Source organism: Melopsittacus undulatus, chromosome 4 (genome assembly GCF_012275295.1).
Source record: "Melopsittacus undulatus isolate bMelUnd1 chromosome 4, bMelUnd1.mat.Z, whole genome shotgun sequence".
NCBI lineage: Eukaryota > Metazoa > Chordata > Aves > Psittaciformes > Psittaculidae > Melopsittacus > Melopsittacus undulatus.
In genome coordinates this window covers 103,478,517-103,495,464 of record NC_047530.1, presented here as the reverse complement: position 1 = coordinate 103,495,464, position 16,948 = coordinate 103,478,517, and the positions used below count along the sequence as shown (strand labels likewise).

Sequence of the window (16,948 nt, the reverse complement as noted above, 5' to 3'; positions counted from 1 at the left end):
TAAGATGCAAATCCACCCACCAGCCACTGAAATCCAGGCCAGTGAGATGCCTAAGGAGATCAGAGCCCTGCAAAAAGAGAAGAAAGCCATATCATGGGAGCACTGTCAAAATGAGATAGTTCTGGGTGCCAAAGGGCAGTCTGTGCCTGCTATGAATAGCTGTTGTACCAAGCAGTATCACAGCTGTAAGGAGAGATATGAGACCATGAAGGGAGCAGAGATGGGACATGCAAACCCAGGCAGTCCCTCACCACCAAGGCTTGTGGTGCCTTTGCCTCTTGTGACTACTCAGCTGCTGGGTTCCCTCTGCAAGCCTCAGCCCCTTCTACACAACACACCTGGTGTGCTATAATGCTGATGGTTTTGAAGTTGGTTTGAGTGAGAAGGAAGCTAACATCATGTCACTGAGAATCTCTGTGCTGTTTGGCAAGCTCCTGTTTGAGATGGTGTCTTAGGTTCAGTGAGAAAGAGGAGCAGGGAAAGATGTGAAGCAGCAGTTATGTGCAGGAGAAGGATGCAAGGGCTCAAGAGAGGGTGAAGGCATGCTGTGCAGAAGGGAGGTCGGGCAGTGGTGCTGGCAGTCTGCTAGTACATCGGTTTGCCTTGAGATCAGGCTTCAAACCCCGTGGCACATGGGCAAGCCTGCAGTTCTTGGTCCTACCTGTTTAACCAACAAGTCCAAAACTGGGCTCCCCATCTCTTTTACCCACCTTGCTTTATAGAATCATAGAATGGTTTGGGTTGGAAGGGACTTTAGAGATCATCCAGTTCCAACCCCTGCCATGGGCAGGGACAGCTTCCACTAGAGCAGGTTGCTCCAAGCCCCATCCAGTCTGGCCTTGAACACTGCCAGGGATGAGGCAGACACATCTTCTCTGGGCATCTGTTCTGTTATCTCACCAGATGGCAATAGTACCCTGTGTCTGTCCTATGTGGAGTGATGCTCATTGCCAGCAATTGCCTTGAGACCTTAGTGTAACTGTTGTTGTTAAAGAGCATTCTGGACATGCATGGGTTTCCCCTGACTAAAGATGCTACAGCCTCATCCGTCTGTGCTCACCCTCTGTCCCCACAAGCTGGATAGGGAAGGATCTGGAGCTCCAGGGTCATGTTTCTGACAGAATTACACATGAGCCTTGGAAGACACCCATGCATCTCCAAACAAATGGGCGTAGTGAAACCAAACAAAAATAGGAACACCACTAAAATTAGTGGGTGTACTGCCAAGAAAGGACATCAAAGCAAGCCTCCAGATGGGCTGAGGAGATAGAGGATCCGCACAGCGTCAGAGGTGGGACTGCAAGGAACTGTAGCAAACCATGGGTGAACTAATTAAAACGAAGCATGAGGATGAGTCCTGTGTCTCGGGGTCCCTCTTTCATCAGCAGGATTCCCACCTCTCTGCTGGGGATGCCTCTGCCTTTCATTTTACAGCAAGTGCTGCTGCTTCCCTTTCCTCCTGGGCTTAGATGTGTTAAACTGTTATCGTCCTTGTCTGCCTTTGCATAATTGGAGGGTGTGATAAGAAAGGGAATGAAAAAGCAAGGGACAGTGTGACTGCCAGCTGAGCAATCACTGTTCCAGCTGAAACAGCTCCTCTGCCCCGACTGATTTTGATTGCAATGGTTCTGTTTGAAAGGGAATTGCCTAGTTTGAGGGAATGGGTTGCAAATGTCCCTGTCTGAAGTCTCACTGTATGGTGTGCTCCTCTGTCCACATCAGGGACGGGGCAGCTTCTCCAGCTGAGGGGGAATCATGGGGCTGAGCTGGACTGACCTTGTTCTCTCTTTGTCTTTCTCCCTTTGTCTCTCTTTCTCTTTCCTTTTGACTGTGCAGGTCTTTTTGGTAGGCTTGCTGCGACTGGACCCAGGCCAGGGTTGCAGGTTACTGAGGGCGTTATTTATGCCACAATAACGATGGGTATGGCATGCTTTACCAACCTGAAGTGACTTTCAAAGAACCAAACAAACAAACAAAACCAAACCTCAAAACCCCCTCAGTTTTCACAAAGATGATCAGGTGCCTCCCCCTGGCTTTGCCCATTACCCATGGCCATGGGTAACCACCTCTCTCTCTGCCCATGCTGGAAATACACAAGGTGGCATTATTTTGTCTTTCCCCATGCTTAAAATGACAGTGAAGAGAACCTCCCTAGCCTTTATTCCCCTGGTTCTGGTCACTGATGTGGAGCTGATAGATGGTAGCACTGGCTGTATTGATAAGCAGAGTTCAGTGAATGTTAAAGATGCTCTGCTTGGGCAGAGGCAGCTCTGGTGTACAAGATGGCTGGAGCTTCCTGCATCATGGTCATAGGAAGACAAATAGGAAAGCAGAGGTGGATTAAAGATATCCAAGAATATGGCTTCCACCAATGTCATGGCAATGAGAGGCTAAAACTGGTCTTAGTTGAAACTGCCAGTAGGTGAACATGGAGACCTTGTACTGAAGTACATACAGCCTGAGCTGTATGACTTGGGATTGAGTGAAGCTCGGTAGTGACAACAGTGTTGTCTCAAGTCACCCAAGCAAGTTTTGTCCCTGTTTGCTAGCTAGACTGTCTGGAAAACACCTTTCTGTCATGAGGCCATAGTGGTGTCACCACCAAAGCAATGGCTGTAGCTCTCCATGTAAAGAAGAGCTCATCTCGTGAGGCACTTGTGGTTGATGCAGAAAACAGCAGCCAGGGTTCCTGCTGAAAGCATAGAAGAAAAGTATTATTGCCCTAGGAGAAAGGTGGCAGCAGAGACCCCGAAGGGGCATATTGCTAACTGCCCCATGTTGATAAGGAGGGAGGTTTAGAAGATGAGGTTCCCTTAGGCATCCTTGCTGATGCATAAGGAAGGTCCCTAGCAGTGCAGAGGTTTGGCTTCTTGGTATATCTAGGGATGAGAAACCTCAACACTTTGACTGCATCTGAATTTCTGCACAGTGTGCTTGTGGACAAGGTCTGCATAGTGACAGTGCACTGGGGTAATGTTCTGCCATGAAAGATGGACAGTCCAATACACTGAGGGTGTGGAGACAGTGAGCCAGCAGTGTGTTGTCAGTACCACTCAGAGGCTTTGAAAGGGGCTATTTGCTTTTTAATAAGCTTGTTTAATTGGTGCAGCTTTGATCACTTGAGGGATGTAATAGAGTGAGATTTCACTGGAGGTAAGGCTGTAGCTTTGTTACCGCATCCCAGATCCCTTTATCTTAAGAACAAATAAACTCAGCTTAAGAAATGTTCTTCAGTGAAGCTCCAAATACTTTTTTTTCTCTTTTCTGGCTGCTTTTCCTCTTCTTAATTTGCACCAATCTGATAAGGTGACTTTTATCTTGATAGTAAGATTTAATGAGAGTCAAACCTAGATAAATTCTCGTGAGAGAAACTCAATGGTATTCCTCTATGCTGTTTGGTAGGACAAGAATGCAAAACAAGATGTTGCCCAGTTCTTACCGTCTTGCTATGTGAGCTTATTTTGTGAATAAGAGCCATACTGTAAATCCCAGCAGGGCACTGTGAATTCCCCTGTGGTCAGTGGAAACATATTCATTGTTTCTGATGGGTTTGGTGCCAATAACCAGCTATTCCTATCAGCTGAAAACTCCAACACCCCACAGTGTATTAGAGCTGGGTATTGAAAATCCCAGCACATCTTAATAACGTAGCAATCCATTTAGGAATGAATATAAAAGATGTGATTGCTCTTATTTGCTGCTGCTGCAGTGCATTCCTTCAAAACCCCTTGCTGCCCTTTAGATGTTGAGTATAGAGAGACCTGTTAGCTCAGAGAGGGAGGTGGAATGACAAATCAAATACAATAGATCATTGCTTGCTGCATGGCCTTGCAAATATCATTTTTACTTCTGACATTCAGAGGACAAGGGCTGATTGTAGCCTGCTGTTGCCTTAAAAACTGTGAGTGTTTGGCTTCAAGTGGGAAGTAGGAAAAGTGGGGGGAAAGCAGCAAACATCAGAAATGTCTAAGGGAATGTTGTTCTTGAATTTGTGGGCAACTGAGAAGTGTCTTTTGAGTGTTTGCTATGAGGCACAAAACAGTGCAATGGAATCAATATTGGGCTAGAAAAAAAAAGGGATCTACGAGGGTTATTGTCCTATCCTTTATTCTCCTGTAGGAGAGCCTCAAAAGACACATCCCTGCACTGGAAGCTTTTGCATGTGTGAGCATGGCTGAGGCAAGCAATAAGTTCAGAGCTGTTCTAGAAATGTATTTAATGATAGAGCTTTGCTCTTGTTATAGAAGATGGTGAAGCTGTTAGTAGCTCCTATGAATCCTACGATGAAGAAGAGAGCAGCAAAGGCAAGTCAGCAACCCACCAGTGGCCATCCACAGAGGCCACCATTGAGCTGATGAAGGATGCCCGCATCTGTGCGTTCCTGTGGAGGAAGAAGTGGCTAGGACAGTGGGCAAAACAGCTGTGTGTTATCAAGGACACCAGGCTGCTGGTGAGTAGATCCTCAATCCTATGCCTGTAACATCCTATTTTCATGAGCTGGGGAGAGAAATGGCACCTCAGGGCATGCTAACTCGCTGGCAAAACCAAAGTACTTCTGGAAGCAATACTTCAAAACCCATGTCCCAGAGATCTGGGTATATCATTTCATCTTCAGAAGGGATGTGTGCATGGGGCTGCTGAGGGGGACACAAGGTCACACCTGCAACCAAAATCCCAAACTCCCAAAGAGGTACTTTTTGGGGGAAACTTTCTGAGGTGGTTAAGGAGGAGGGATGTTTATCCCACTGGCTGACCACATATTTGATCCTCTAGGAGTATCTGCAAGAGGTACTTCAGACTATATATGTATGTACATAGATGTGCACGTATCTCTGTACATATTTGTGTAGACATCACAGTCTTGTAGGATCTATAGGACTTTCTTGTGTTCAGCAAACTTAATTCATGTGTTTGCACTGAGCTGCTTCTTGGGTTGAGTTCTGCCAGTGAGAGGTAAGACCCCTCCTCAGCCTCTTACCTGCCCTCCCTCTTCCTTCCCCAGTGCTACAAGAGCTCTAAAGACCACAGCCCTCAGCTGGACGTGAATTTGCTGGGCTGCACTGTCATTCACAAGGAAAAGCAAGTGAGGAAGAAAGAACACAAGCTGAAGATCATCCCTATGAATGCAGACGTCATTGTGCTGGGGCTGCAGAGTAAAGACCAGGCAGAGCAGTGGCTCAGGGTCAGTGGCGCCTTCCATGCACCCACCCTGGCTTTGCTGGGAGACCGTATCTTATCTCAGTCTTGTCCTTGTGTGCTCTGGCTCCCTTCCTTCCTCAAGCCTGTATACAAACACAGGCTTTATTTCCATGTCCCGGGATAGCTTCTTCCTGCAGCTCCTGCTGCCTTCTGTGGAAGGACCTCCCAGCCCTGCTGCTGGAGGAGGGATGTGTGGGGTGGGTGCCCGATATGAATTGGCTGAGGACAGGGGGAGATATGGCCCTTTCCCTCAGACAGCAGCAGCAGAAGGAGCCTGGGGCTGCAAGGCGCCAGGGCTGCCGTTGCTGGCAGTCTCTTCCCACTGACTTGGATCCATCAGTTTCTGCTGGCTGCCTGCTGCAACACCAGGACAATCCCCAGAGTTGCCAGCAGTATAAACTGTGGGTCTCCCAGGCTGTGCTGGTTCTGCCTGTCCTGACTGGGGGACAAGTATTGACCTGTACTGCAGCTCTCTCATGGGCTATGGCTTGCTTTTCTGCACAGGTAATCCAGGAGACCAGCGTTCTGCTGTGTGAAGGAGGCAGCGAAGGCAACCAGTACATCCCAGATTCACAGAGGCTCTGTTACCCAAAGGTATGCCTGGTCTTTACAGAGGGAAGTAGCACTTCAGCTTTTCCATCTGTTCCTTTATTCATAGTCACAGAATGGTTTGGGTTAGAGAGGACCTTAAGATCATCCAGTTCCAACACCCTGCCATAAATAATTGTTGTAGGTGTAGTAGTTTTATTTGAGCAAAGACTGATGCTGGTGTAACCAGACCCCTGTTCTGCTGAAAATTAGAGTTATTGGAGCTATAGTAATTTTTCTTTGCAGCCTTTTGTTGCCAAATCTTACCCCAAAACTGACTCAGCAGTGGGCTCTCTTCCACACAAGGCAGCAGTCACTGTCTCATGCAGCAGGACAATTGTACTCCCCAAGAGCTTTGGAAGGGGCATAGACCCTTGGATGCCAGTGCTTGGGCCAGTCTTAGTCCAAGTTTAGGTGACACTCTTCAGGGGGTGCAACTTGTTCCAAAACAGTGGGAGGTGAAAGAACCCTTCTAAAGTCTCTGGTGGACACCCAAAATGGACCCGTTTGTGTACCTGGCCAGTTCCTCTGCCATCCTATGGGGACTGGAAGATGCCCCCAGCAGCCAGGCTGCAGGACAGGATACCATAGCGTGCCGCTGGCGGTGCCACTGTGTCACCTCGGAGCTGAGCCCAGCCAGGGCAGTTCATGTGCTGGATGATGGGAGCAGAAACTATAGGAAGGGCACAGAGTGAGTGGAGAGGTGGGATATGTCTGTGTGAAAGCATCTGCTGTGGAGAGGGGGGAAAGGCACTTGTGGTGGGTGCTGGATGGAGGGATGGGTCATGTCCATCTGTGGAGCCTGTGTCTGTGCTGTTGGCAGGTGGAGGTGTCTGAGAGGTACTCTGCAGCCTCCGAGAGCGGGAGCAGCACCGACGGACACCCGGAGACAGCCGAGACAAAAGATGGTAAAACCTCACCCTGGGAAGGGCAGGGGAACGGGGATCATTGACCCCACATGTGTGAGGGTTTCGTGCTTGCCACCGCCACCTCAGACTGATCTGGGGCAGGGTGAAAGCTGCGTGTGAATTCTCTGCCTGTCCATTTGTTTCCAGTTAATTATTTCCCATAAGGCAGTGACAGATGTTGGGATCTCTCAGCAGTTACAGAGTTAGGATAGGGCTGGAGAAACCTGGGTGTGATGCCTGCCCCACCGCAGAGATGCTGTGTGACTCTGGGAAGTCACTCTGGGACAGTTTGAGGGGGTGTAAATGCAACCTAAGTGACCTCCCTCAGATATGTCTGCAGAGGAACCTGGAGTGTGAAATGCTGAGCTGTCTCCAATGGGAGAGTTACACCCTCATGCTAGGGTGTCTGGCTTTGGGCATTCATCTGTATTCCTCTTCCATCAGATAGGGCAGGTAAGTACATTGAAAGAGGAGATGCCCTATTAGAAGGATGGTGGCACCATCTAGTATATGAGGGATAGAGGAAGATAAAGCCATGCTGAGGATTCAGTTGGAGTCACCTATCAGATGGAACTTGGCTGCTGAGTCCCTCTGCACTAGGAATTCATCATTTTGTTAGGGCAGGTGGAAGGAAAATCTGGACTAAAACCATCCAACTCGATTTCTCACCATGATTACCTGATGATTACACAGCTATATACATGCTTGGTAGGAAAATGCTAAAGAGGCTCTTTGGGCATAAACTTTCACCCTCCCCACCTTAAGTCCCTCTTTTTAGTTCCATTATTTGTAGTATAAGAAAGTGAAAGGAGGTTGGCACCTGCACAGCAAGACCTGAGCAAACAGCCTTTATGCAGTGACTGGTGTTTGGTCAGAACTAACCCAAGCTTAAAGCAATAGAGATTAAGTATCTTCAGCAAATCACTCTGGGATTACTGGTGCCATCTCGCTCATCATCTCCCTGGACTTTGGACTAGCAGGGACAGCAGGTTGTGTGTATGGCTGTGGGTTAGGAAAGCCACACAAATGCTCTCTTTCATTTTCTTTTCTGGTAGTTAAAAAGAAGGGCACATCTGGCCTGAAACTGAGCAACCTCATGAACCTCGGGAGGAAGAAATCCAGCTCCCTGGATAGCCCAGAGAGATCCCTGGAGACTTCAAGTAAGTGCCAGCGTGAACTCCTCAGCAGGGAGTTGTCTCAGTGCTGGTTCTCGGTGTGCAGGGCAGGATGAGCACCAGGCATCCTCCTCCTCAAGCACACAGGTGCCAGGCTGTCCTGCGGCAAAGAGGCCACAGTCTGCTTGGTCTGTGCCAGTGTATCCATATAGGTTGTGGTACCTCTTACACACTAAGGTGACTGAGTGGCTTCCAAGGGGGACAGTAGCTTGCAGGGTGACCCAATAGGAAGCGCAGGTAATACCAGATGTGCATGCAGAAAGCATCTGTGCTGCTCATCCTGGGCATTAGCCCAGGGTGTGAGAGTCAGCAAGGGGAGAGTTGTGTGGGTCAGCTGTTATTCACCATCTGGGACCAACTTTGTCCAGCCCTCTGCAGCCAATTTGCTGCTCCAAACCTAACCTGAATTTCAAGGGTCTTATTTTGAACAGATTTTACCCTTTTCATCCTGTTTTGTATGGATAGAAATTGTGCATTTGCTCTTTTTCATTGTCAGTGGCTTTGTGTTGTGCAGTGGTCTCAGAACTTACCCATCAGACATCCTCATGCACACAGTGAGTTTGGATTCCCTCTTCCCTTGGAGTAGATGTGCCTAAGTAACCCATGCTTGCTTGCAGGTTACCTGAATGTGCTAGTGAACAGCCAGTGGAAGTCCCGTTGGTGTCAGATAAAAGATGGTCACCTCCATTTCTACCAGGACAAGAACAGGAGCAAATTGGCCCAGCAGCCCCTGAGCCTGGCAGGTTGTGAAATTATCCCCGAGCCAAGCCCTGACCATCTCTACTCCTTCCGCATCCTGCACAACGGGGAAGAACGGGTCATTCTGGAGGTAAGGTGTATATCTCCAAGACATTTCTGCTTTAAGCTGTCAGCATGGGTGTTTCAGGAGGCCTAAATGCTGGTGAGGTCCTTCAGAGGAACCCTCAGTCCAGGAAAACAGAACCTGAAGCAAGGGACTTTGGTTCATCTGCCTGTGGCCTCCTAGATGTCCCATCTAGCTGTCAAGCCAGGCTGTGTCTGATGCTGGTGCCTCCTGAGGACCATTCAGCCTTCATCTTAGGCACTCATCTTAGGATGGGATGAAGGGTCCTCTAGAGATGCCCATCTCTCTCCACTGACTATAGGATAACCTTGTATGATTATTCAGTTACATGGGATGTATTTCAGATAGCTAATATTAGATGAGAGGAATGCCACTTGAAGGGTTTAAGTCTGTGGTTAGGAGGAACAGAGAACTTCACCTTCTGCAAACAGGGAGTCCCAAAGCCACGGGTTGTGAATCTCAAGTAAACTGATCTGCCCCTGAAAGTGCAAGTGAATTCATCTCCATCTGTTACTTTCCTTTGCCTGCATCCAGGACTGTTTATCTCTAATCTTAGTTCTCTCTGACGACAGCATGATTATAGTAGGAGGTGGACAATGTGAGCAATTTCCTGTATTTTTCCAGTGGGTGGAATATTTATAGCTAAACAACTGACTTCGAGGGCCTGCCATGAAGTTCAAAGGTGTTTTTGTTTAGCTTCTGGTTCAGGGTATATCTGTGTCTGAGGAATCTTGCCTAATTACAGGTGTGAAGAAGAGGTGCTGGGAAAGTTCACATTTTGTGAATGGAAGAAGGTGTGTTTTGTACAGGCTGGCTGGCTTCCCAAGGGCTCGAGCCCCTGCTAAATAAAACAGATTGGAAGCTTAAAATATACTTTCCAGTTTGGGATTCACTTGCCCTGAATTTCCCTTTGTGCTTACTGCTCTCTTTAAATCAAAGCAAAAGATGGTTGCAGCTTCTTGCTTCAGGTAGAAATCCCTCACTGCCACAAGTACATGTGGCTATTTGCTATAGCTGGCTACAGGGCACCGTATTTAACTCTTCATTGTGCAAAATGTCAGTGTGTTCATTTAATACTGATCATGTTAAAGCTCGGGGCTGCCTTTGATGTTCTCTGATCCTGCTTTAAACTCCTCCCTTCCCCTCTTTCCTCTCAGCCCTGGAAGGGGTTTGGGCTTTGCCATAAGGAACTCGCAGGCTGCCCTGTGTGCTCAGGTCTCCTTGCATGTCTGTGTTTGGCAATCCCATTGCTGCGCTCTGCTGGTGCAGAATAAACCCCGCATGCTTTCCTTGCCAAAGCCAGCTCCATGCCAGCATCTCCAGCCCCAGACTGCTCTTACTGTAGCAGCTGAGTTGATCAGTATCAAAAAGAAACTGCAGGTTGACTAGAGTTAATCAAAGAGCTGCATTCATTTACATTTGCACATCAGTCCATACACAGAGGGGTACTTCTTTCTTCTTTTATTGCAGCCTTAGGTTTAATATAACTAGCCAGCAATTCATCTTTCCCTTTGCAAGCCCAGCATACTTCCCTTTGCAGGGCGGCATTAGCCTTGGGAGCGAAGAGAAACTGCTATCACAACCTGTACTGTCTGATCTCCCCATAGGCCAAGTCCTCGGAGGAAATGGGTCACTGGCTGGGCCTCCTCTTGTCGGAGTCAGGTTCAAAAACAGACCCAGAGGAATTCACCTATGATTATGTGGATGCTGACAGGGTTTCCTGCATCGTGAGCGCCGCAAAGAACTCCTTCTTGTACGTCAGTGGGAATGGGGATGCTGGTAGAGGGAAAGCAACTGGAGCAAGGGTCCGTCTGCTCGTGGGAGGTTGGCTGCCTCCCACATGGGAAATGGTGGTAAATTCACAGCTCAGTCACTGTCTTTGGAAGCTCAGTGAGGGACAGGACAGCACTTGTCTCACCATGGCACACCTAACCTGAGCTGCAGCTTGCCATGGGGCTAGGGCACATGCCTAGGTGGCTCTCACAAAGGCAGGTTGGTGGGGTGGGCTTGGTTGATGGACTTGATCTACTTGAAGATTGCTTGTTGCAGGGGGATTGGATTAGATGAGCTTGGAAGGGCCCTTCCAACCCAAACCATTCTGTGACTGTGTGAGGCCATGGGCACCCAGCCATGGGGTTCACTGTGCCACTGGGACAGGGCTGTAGTGCTGCTGCAGTGCTGTGCCTGAGGGTGGGTGAGGAAGAGCCAAGGGGAAATGTGACAGCAGCAGTGCTCACATTGCTGCATGGCTCTACCCTCTCATCCTCTGCATCTGACCACGCAGTCCTGCCCAGACCCCAGGACCACTGAGCTCAGATGCCTCAAAACACAGCACAACCTGATGGGATGTCCTGCTTCTTGTTCACAGCTTAATGCAGAGGAAGTACTCTGAGCCCAATGCCTATATTGACAACCTGCCGAAGGGCAAGGTGCAGCAGGAGGAGCTGTATGATGATGTGGATCTGCCAGACCTACCTGTGGTAAGAGGCATCATCACCCAGTGCTGCACCATGGGCAAACATCAGTAGTGAAGGGGGAGAGTTTTCCAACAGCAGCAAAGGGGATTCCCTGGCCCTGGGGAAATCCAGGTTTTTGCAATGGGGCAAAGTGAGTGCTGGAGAGGAGGCACCACAGAATGGGAGAGAAATTTCCAGCAGGGTGCTGTAGGGATTCTCAGGCAGCTGGGATAAAATCCCACAGTTTCCATCAACAAACAGCATGGATTATCTGGTGATTGATAGCAGGTGGTTTGGAGCCTGGTCTATCCAAATTCCTTTTGATGCCTGTAAGAACAAGTCCTATGTAAGGACAAGAAACATGGACCATGCTGGGGATGGGACTGTTATCCAAGGAAAGAATCTAACAGGGATTGTTAGATGTACAACACTGTGAGATCCTTGGATGGGGCTGCTGGTACCGGAAAGTGCTGTAGAAGGAGAGCAAGAAGGACCTTTCCTTCAGTGCACCAAAAAGCCCTCTATGGAATGACATAGAGAATGGGTTTTAATTCCTCTAAGGTTTACAGAAAAATACTCCAGATTGGCTGAGATACTACTGCTTTGCAGTGAGATGTTTCCTATACTGCAGCAGATGGTCCTATTTCAGGGGAGCATTCTCCTTTTGCAGGAAGAAGTACCCAAGAATGAGAGCAAAGCAGAGGTGGACCAAGACAGAGTATACCTGGATCTCACCCCAATGAAGTCCTTCCTGCACTGTGCTGGCAAGATGTCATGCCAGCCTTCACCCCTCAGCTCACCATCTCTAGAAAGGGCTGCCAGCAAGGCTGCAGCAGAGAGCACGGCAGAGCCAGCCCTTGTGCCTAAGGAAGCCGAGCCCTGTAGTAAGGAGGTGGAGACCTCGGAGCAGGTACTGTCCTGAACTGTGGTGTGGAGCAGGCTTACCCAGTGAGCCGGTTACCCCCCACATCATCCCACATCATTTCTGCCTGCAGAAACAAGCAGAGAAGCCAGAGCCTGATGAGGCACTGCTACGGATGCCTGCTGTTAAGATCCAGACACAGCAGCAGAACATTGCATTCCCCCAGCCAGCCCCCGAGGTGCCGCTGGGCACAGGGACAGTGGGCAGCCCTCAGCTGGTACCCACACACCGGCCCAAGATGCCGCTGCCGGGTGAGTGGGTGACACTGGGGCAGCAGGGGCTAGGAGGGAGGTGGTGCTCTGAGTGTGAGTTTTGCCCTGTGGTTCACTTGATGCTGCTATACAGTAGCTTCAAAAGGGGATGATGAGTGTCCTGGTTGGTGACCTCCCAGACCCTCATTCATTTTGTTTCTGAGCACCTAAGAAGATTCCTTCCTGATTTTCCCCCTTGTTTTGGTGGGTTGTGTTCACAGCATCAGCAGTGGAAACCAAGCTGGGCAAGAACAGGACAGAAGCGGAGGTGAAGCGGTTTACAGAGGAGAAGGAGCGGCTGGAGAAGGAGAAGGATGAAATACGGGCTCAGCTCACCCAGCTGCGCAAGGAGAGGCGGGAGCTGAAGGAAATGCTTGGGGGTAACACAGGTAGAGCTGGTCACAAGGGGTGATGTGTGGAGAGGGGCATGTAGGGATAGGACAAATGGAAATGGGTTTGAACTGACAGAGGGGAGGTTTAGATTGGATATTAGGAATAAATTCTGCCCTGTGAGGATGATGATGTGCTGGCACAGGTTGCCCAGGGAATATAAGGAAATACAAGGAAAACATACAGGACATGGCCTGGTCCCTGCTCCCTTCCTGAGCTCCCCAGGTTCCCAGCCAGCACCATGTTACCCCTCCCTCCCTTCACAGACAAGAGCCTGGAGCAGCGGCTGAAGGAGATAGAAGAAGAATGCAAAAGGAAGGAGAGCCGGAGGGTGGACCTGGAGCTGAGCCTGGTGGAAGTGAAGGAGAACCTGAAGAAGGCTGAGTCTGGCCCCGTGACATTGGGCACTGCAGTGGATACCACACACCTGGAGAGTGCAGCCCCCCGGGTATGTGGGATACCCCTGGGGTGTGTAGTGGCTTTCCAGCAGCCAGGCAGTCCCATTGTCTCAGCCTGCTTAATAATATGCTCATTAACAGCAGCATTAAATTATTACCATATATAATCCTATATAAAAGTCTAGATTATATCTTATCTAAGTGAAGTATTATGTAAATTATTAGCTATGTATAGACGTAATAGTGTAACAGTAACATAATGAGGTAACAGCAGTGATGGGGAAGTGAAAGGGGGCTTTGGCTCAAGAAAACAGTTGTATTTGAACAACACCCTCCAGGGCCATGCAGGTTTGGACCCAGCTCCTTCTGTGCTCAGCTGAGCCACAGGGTGGTTTGTGGGGAGATTCAGGCAGCTAAGTTCCTTCTTGGGAACTTGGTTCCCATGGGATGGAGTTGGTCACTGCCTGAGCCCTGCTCTGAATCTCTGTTTGAGTCCTCAACACCCAAACAACACACCACACAACTATTGGTATTTTGAAATTGGGATGTCACTGAAATATATGTTCCTCAGTGCAAGTGGGATGCGACTGTGAGAAGGAGATGATGAGGAAAGGCAGCAGTCTCTCCTGGTAGGCTGAAGTCATCACCCTTCTGTTCTTTTTACTGTAGATTCAGGCAAAAAGTGCCAGTCCAGCAAACAGCGCAGACAACTCACCAGTCAATTCAGCAACGGCCTTAAAAAACAGGCCTTTATCTGTCATGGTGACAGGGAAGGGAACAGTCCTACAGAAAGCTAAGGTACGTGTTAATTTGTACATGCCGCTGCTTTTCCCTCCTGACAGTGGTGGGATGGGGAGGTGGGGTGTCTCACCCCTGACCAAGCACCACTCGGAGCCTGGTTTTCCTCTGGTCTTTTCACCTGGGTTTGCCTTAGATGTAATTTAAATGGATAAATGTGTATATTGCTTATAACAGAGAGACAGCCCTGACCTATTCCGCAGCCAAAACCACTTGGGTTGACCGTGCACATTACAACTATTGTGGCTTTCCAGATCTACCTTTTGACTAATTTGCTTTTATTCCTTGGCAGGAATGGGAGAAGAAGGGAGCTAGTTAGAAGCACATCTTTTTAGATGGACTAAAGACTGGAATTGCCCATTCCTGGCCAAGGGGATTCAATCATCTTTAGGTGGAGGTTGAGTTGTGCAAGACAACCACACACCAAGCACCTCCTCCGTGTCACACCAACTGCTCAGCGCAGCAACGGAGCCAACCGCTGCCCATATGAGTTATCCCAAGTGATCTTGCTCTTTCCAGACAAGTCCCAATCACGTAGCTAAAACAATAACAACCAGTGGCAATCCTTGCATCACGTTCCTAACCCAGTTGATGTATACAAGAATGTTACTGTACATAGCGGTATGTTTTGTGTATTTCTACTCTGAAGGGTTATCAATGAGTCATTAAGGTTTCTATATTAGTGGCAGTAGTGGGTTCAGAAGGGGCCTCTGCTATTCTTTATACCCTGGTGGTTTTCAACCTGTCATGACAAACTGCAGTCAGATAAAGTCTCTGTCTTGCTGCCAGTCATCACTCAGTTGCATTTCATCCAGCCTTCAGTCAATGGCAGTAACCACACCTGAGTGATGCTCAAGACATGAATGAGAGGCACACAGCAGCCTGTCCAGGGCATTCCTAATTGGTGTCCTGGTTCACCCCAGCATGTGTTCACTGCTACCAGCCTGCTCCAGCTTTGCCAGAGTGTCAAGGAAGATCCCTGCTCACCTTCTCGTGCTGTAAGATGTGGTACAGACTGGTGGCACCAAGAGCTCTGGGCAATGGAGGTCTGCAAGCAGATTCAGTTAATTCTCTTTCACCTTAGGAGCTTGTTCTGGAAAAGAAATCCTATTTGAAGGTTGGTTAATAATTCACCAGAGGCCCAGGCCTGCTCAGCTGTTGTATGGGAAGCTGGATCCCTGTGTGTGTCTCTCTCAGGGCTTGCCCTTTCCCAGGGGAGGGGAGGTAAAGCAGTCCCCATGCTCCTGCGCCAGCTATGAGCCCCATTTTACTGATGCTCTCTGCTTTCCAGAGTCACAGACGTACAATCTGCTTTTGAAGACACAGGGATGTCTTCAGGAGCCCCTCCATGCAGGCAGGGCTGACCAGCCTGGCCTGTTTGGCTCTGGGGGTGGGCTGCTGGCCATATTGGTGCTGTCACCCTGATTTCCAGCTTATTTAACTTCATATATAGCCTTTGGGCCCTGGCCCACAAATCCCACTCATCTCTGCCCTGGCCAAGGTTTCTAATGAAAGACGTTGGACATTTGGGACTGCTAAACTTAGAGACGTTGGAAGCTGAAGGAGAATAGAGAGGCTGTCAGAAACCCATGCACCCTCTCCTCTCACTAACCTGCTATCATGTCTGATGGCTTGGGGACACCTCTTGGTGTCTCCTCTCATGGCTCCAGCCCTGAGTCCCAGACTCAATAACTGAGTTGATGGTTCTGGGGCTGAAGCTGTTTTCTAACCCTGCAAAGCTAAAGCAGCACCAGTACCCACCAGTACCCTGGCTTGGTTGCTCTGGGGTCCTGCAGCTACACCAGCACGCAGCACCCAGAGCTAGGGTAAAGGCAGACAGGCAAAATGCTGTACTTTCCTAAGCCTTGAAACCCTTTGTCAGGCCCAAGATCACTTCTAAAGTGATACAGCCCAGAGGGTCTGCAGGGCAGCAGCCCCAAGCTGGTGGTGGCACTGGGCTGAATGAGGATGTGCTGACCAGGGGCTCTGGGCTTGCTTGCCCCTGCCATGGGGCTGAGGTGCAATGAAGCACTTGGTCAGGGTATCCTGAAGGCCATAAGGGTGACCTCACTCCTGTTGCTTCTTATTTTGAACACTCTGCTGTGGTGCAGATGGAGGAATGGCTAATCCCAGCCCTCGGAGCAGTACATCAATCACCCTTCTCCCTGTGCAAGGTTTGCCCATAGGAAAAACTCATGCAAACAAACCACTGAACCTTCTAGTTCAGGACCCAGGGGGGCTTCCCTCACCAAAGCACAGATGGAGGCCATGGACACCATGAAGCTTTTGTTTTGACCCATGATGAGCTGGCAGGAGATCTCTCTATACCCTAAGTGTCAGTGTAGTGCCATGCCCTCACCATCCACCCCGCTGTCATCCTCCAGAGGTTGTCCAGACATTTCACAGTGGTACTGAGACAGCGATGGATGAGAGCAGCTCTGCTTTCCCCACCACAGCCCAGTCAGCATCAGTGGTCCTGCTGGGACGTCTCCATTAGAGGAAGTAAGCATAGGCAAGTCCTGAGCAGCACACGTTCCCCAAACAAGAAACATAAAACAATTCCTCTGCGTCCCCATTGTTTTCCTAACTCAAGGCATTTCCTTTGTTGTAACTGTGACCTATAAAGTGGCGCTTTAGAGGGTTTTATAATAAAATGATGAGCATATTATGTTAGTAGTGGCTCTTCTTCATCGTGGGGCTTGCTCTTGCACTATTTTCCAGTAGAATTCAAGTAGAAAACCCCCACAACACTGTTGGTTACTACAAAGTTCCTGAGCTATGCAGGCTATAGCTACAGTGGACTCTGTCTTAAACAATGGAGTCATCTATAGTGGCTACACCATCAACAAAAAGCATTTTCAGACAGCCAACCCGCTGAAAAACAGCACTTACCGTGACACTTTGCATGAATACATGTAAAAGATTCCTGTCTGTATCTCCATAGCACAGATATCTTGCATAAAACCAGCAGAGAAAATTGCATCCACTACCTTCCTCTGGCCGCTAGATAGCAACTGTGTGCAAGGCTTAGTGCCTGCTG

The 16,948-nt window shown here is 49.1% G+C and overlaps 1 protein-coding gene across 4 annotated transcripts in view; it reads left to right on the top strand.

Moving 5' to 3' along the window:
* The window catches only part of AFAP1L2 (actin filament associated protein 1 like 2), a 71,333-nt gene extending 54,752 nt beyond the window's left edge, over window positions 1-16,581 (top strand). For 2 of the 4 annotated variants that reach the window (XM_034061814.1, XM_034061815.1), the window contains 14 exons: window positions 4,245-4,450; window positions 5,003-5,182; window positions 5,704-5,793; window positions 6,611-6,695; window positions 7,751-7,855; window positions 8,488-8,699; window positions 10,301-10,446; window positions 11,062-11,173; window positions 11,820-12,059; window positions 12,145-12,322; window positions 12,544-12,711; window positions 12,979-13,160; window positions 13,780-13,908; window positions 14,201-16,581. In XM_034061814.1, coding sequence (XP_033917705.1) covers window positions 4,245-4,450; window positions 5,003-5,182; window positions 5,704-5,793; window positions 6,611-6,695; window positions 7,751-7,855; window positions 8,488-8,699; window positions 10,301-10,446; window positions 11,062-11,173; window positions 11,820-12,059; window positions 12,145-12,322; window positions 12,544-12,711; window positions 12,979-13,160; window positions 13,780-13,908; window positions 14,201-14,227 — 2,060 coding nt within the window. In that variant the 3' untranslated portion in view covers window positions 14,228-16,581. Of the gene's footprint in view, window positions 1-1,836; window positions 1,921-4,244; window positions 4,451-5,002; window positions 5,183-5,703; window positions 5,794-6,610; window positions 6,696-7,750; window positions 7,856-8,487; window positions 8,700-10,300; window positions 10,447-11,061; window positions 11,174-11,819; window positions 12,060-12,144; window positions 12,323-12,543; window positions 12,712-12,978; window positions 13,161-13,779; window positions 13,909-14,200 lie in introns of all 4 variants that reach the window. The other 2 variants (XM_034061817.1, XM_034061813.1) reach the window with 2 other exon arrangements.
* The last annotated feature ends 367 nt before the right edge of the window (window positions 16,582-16,948 follow it).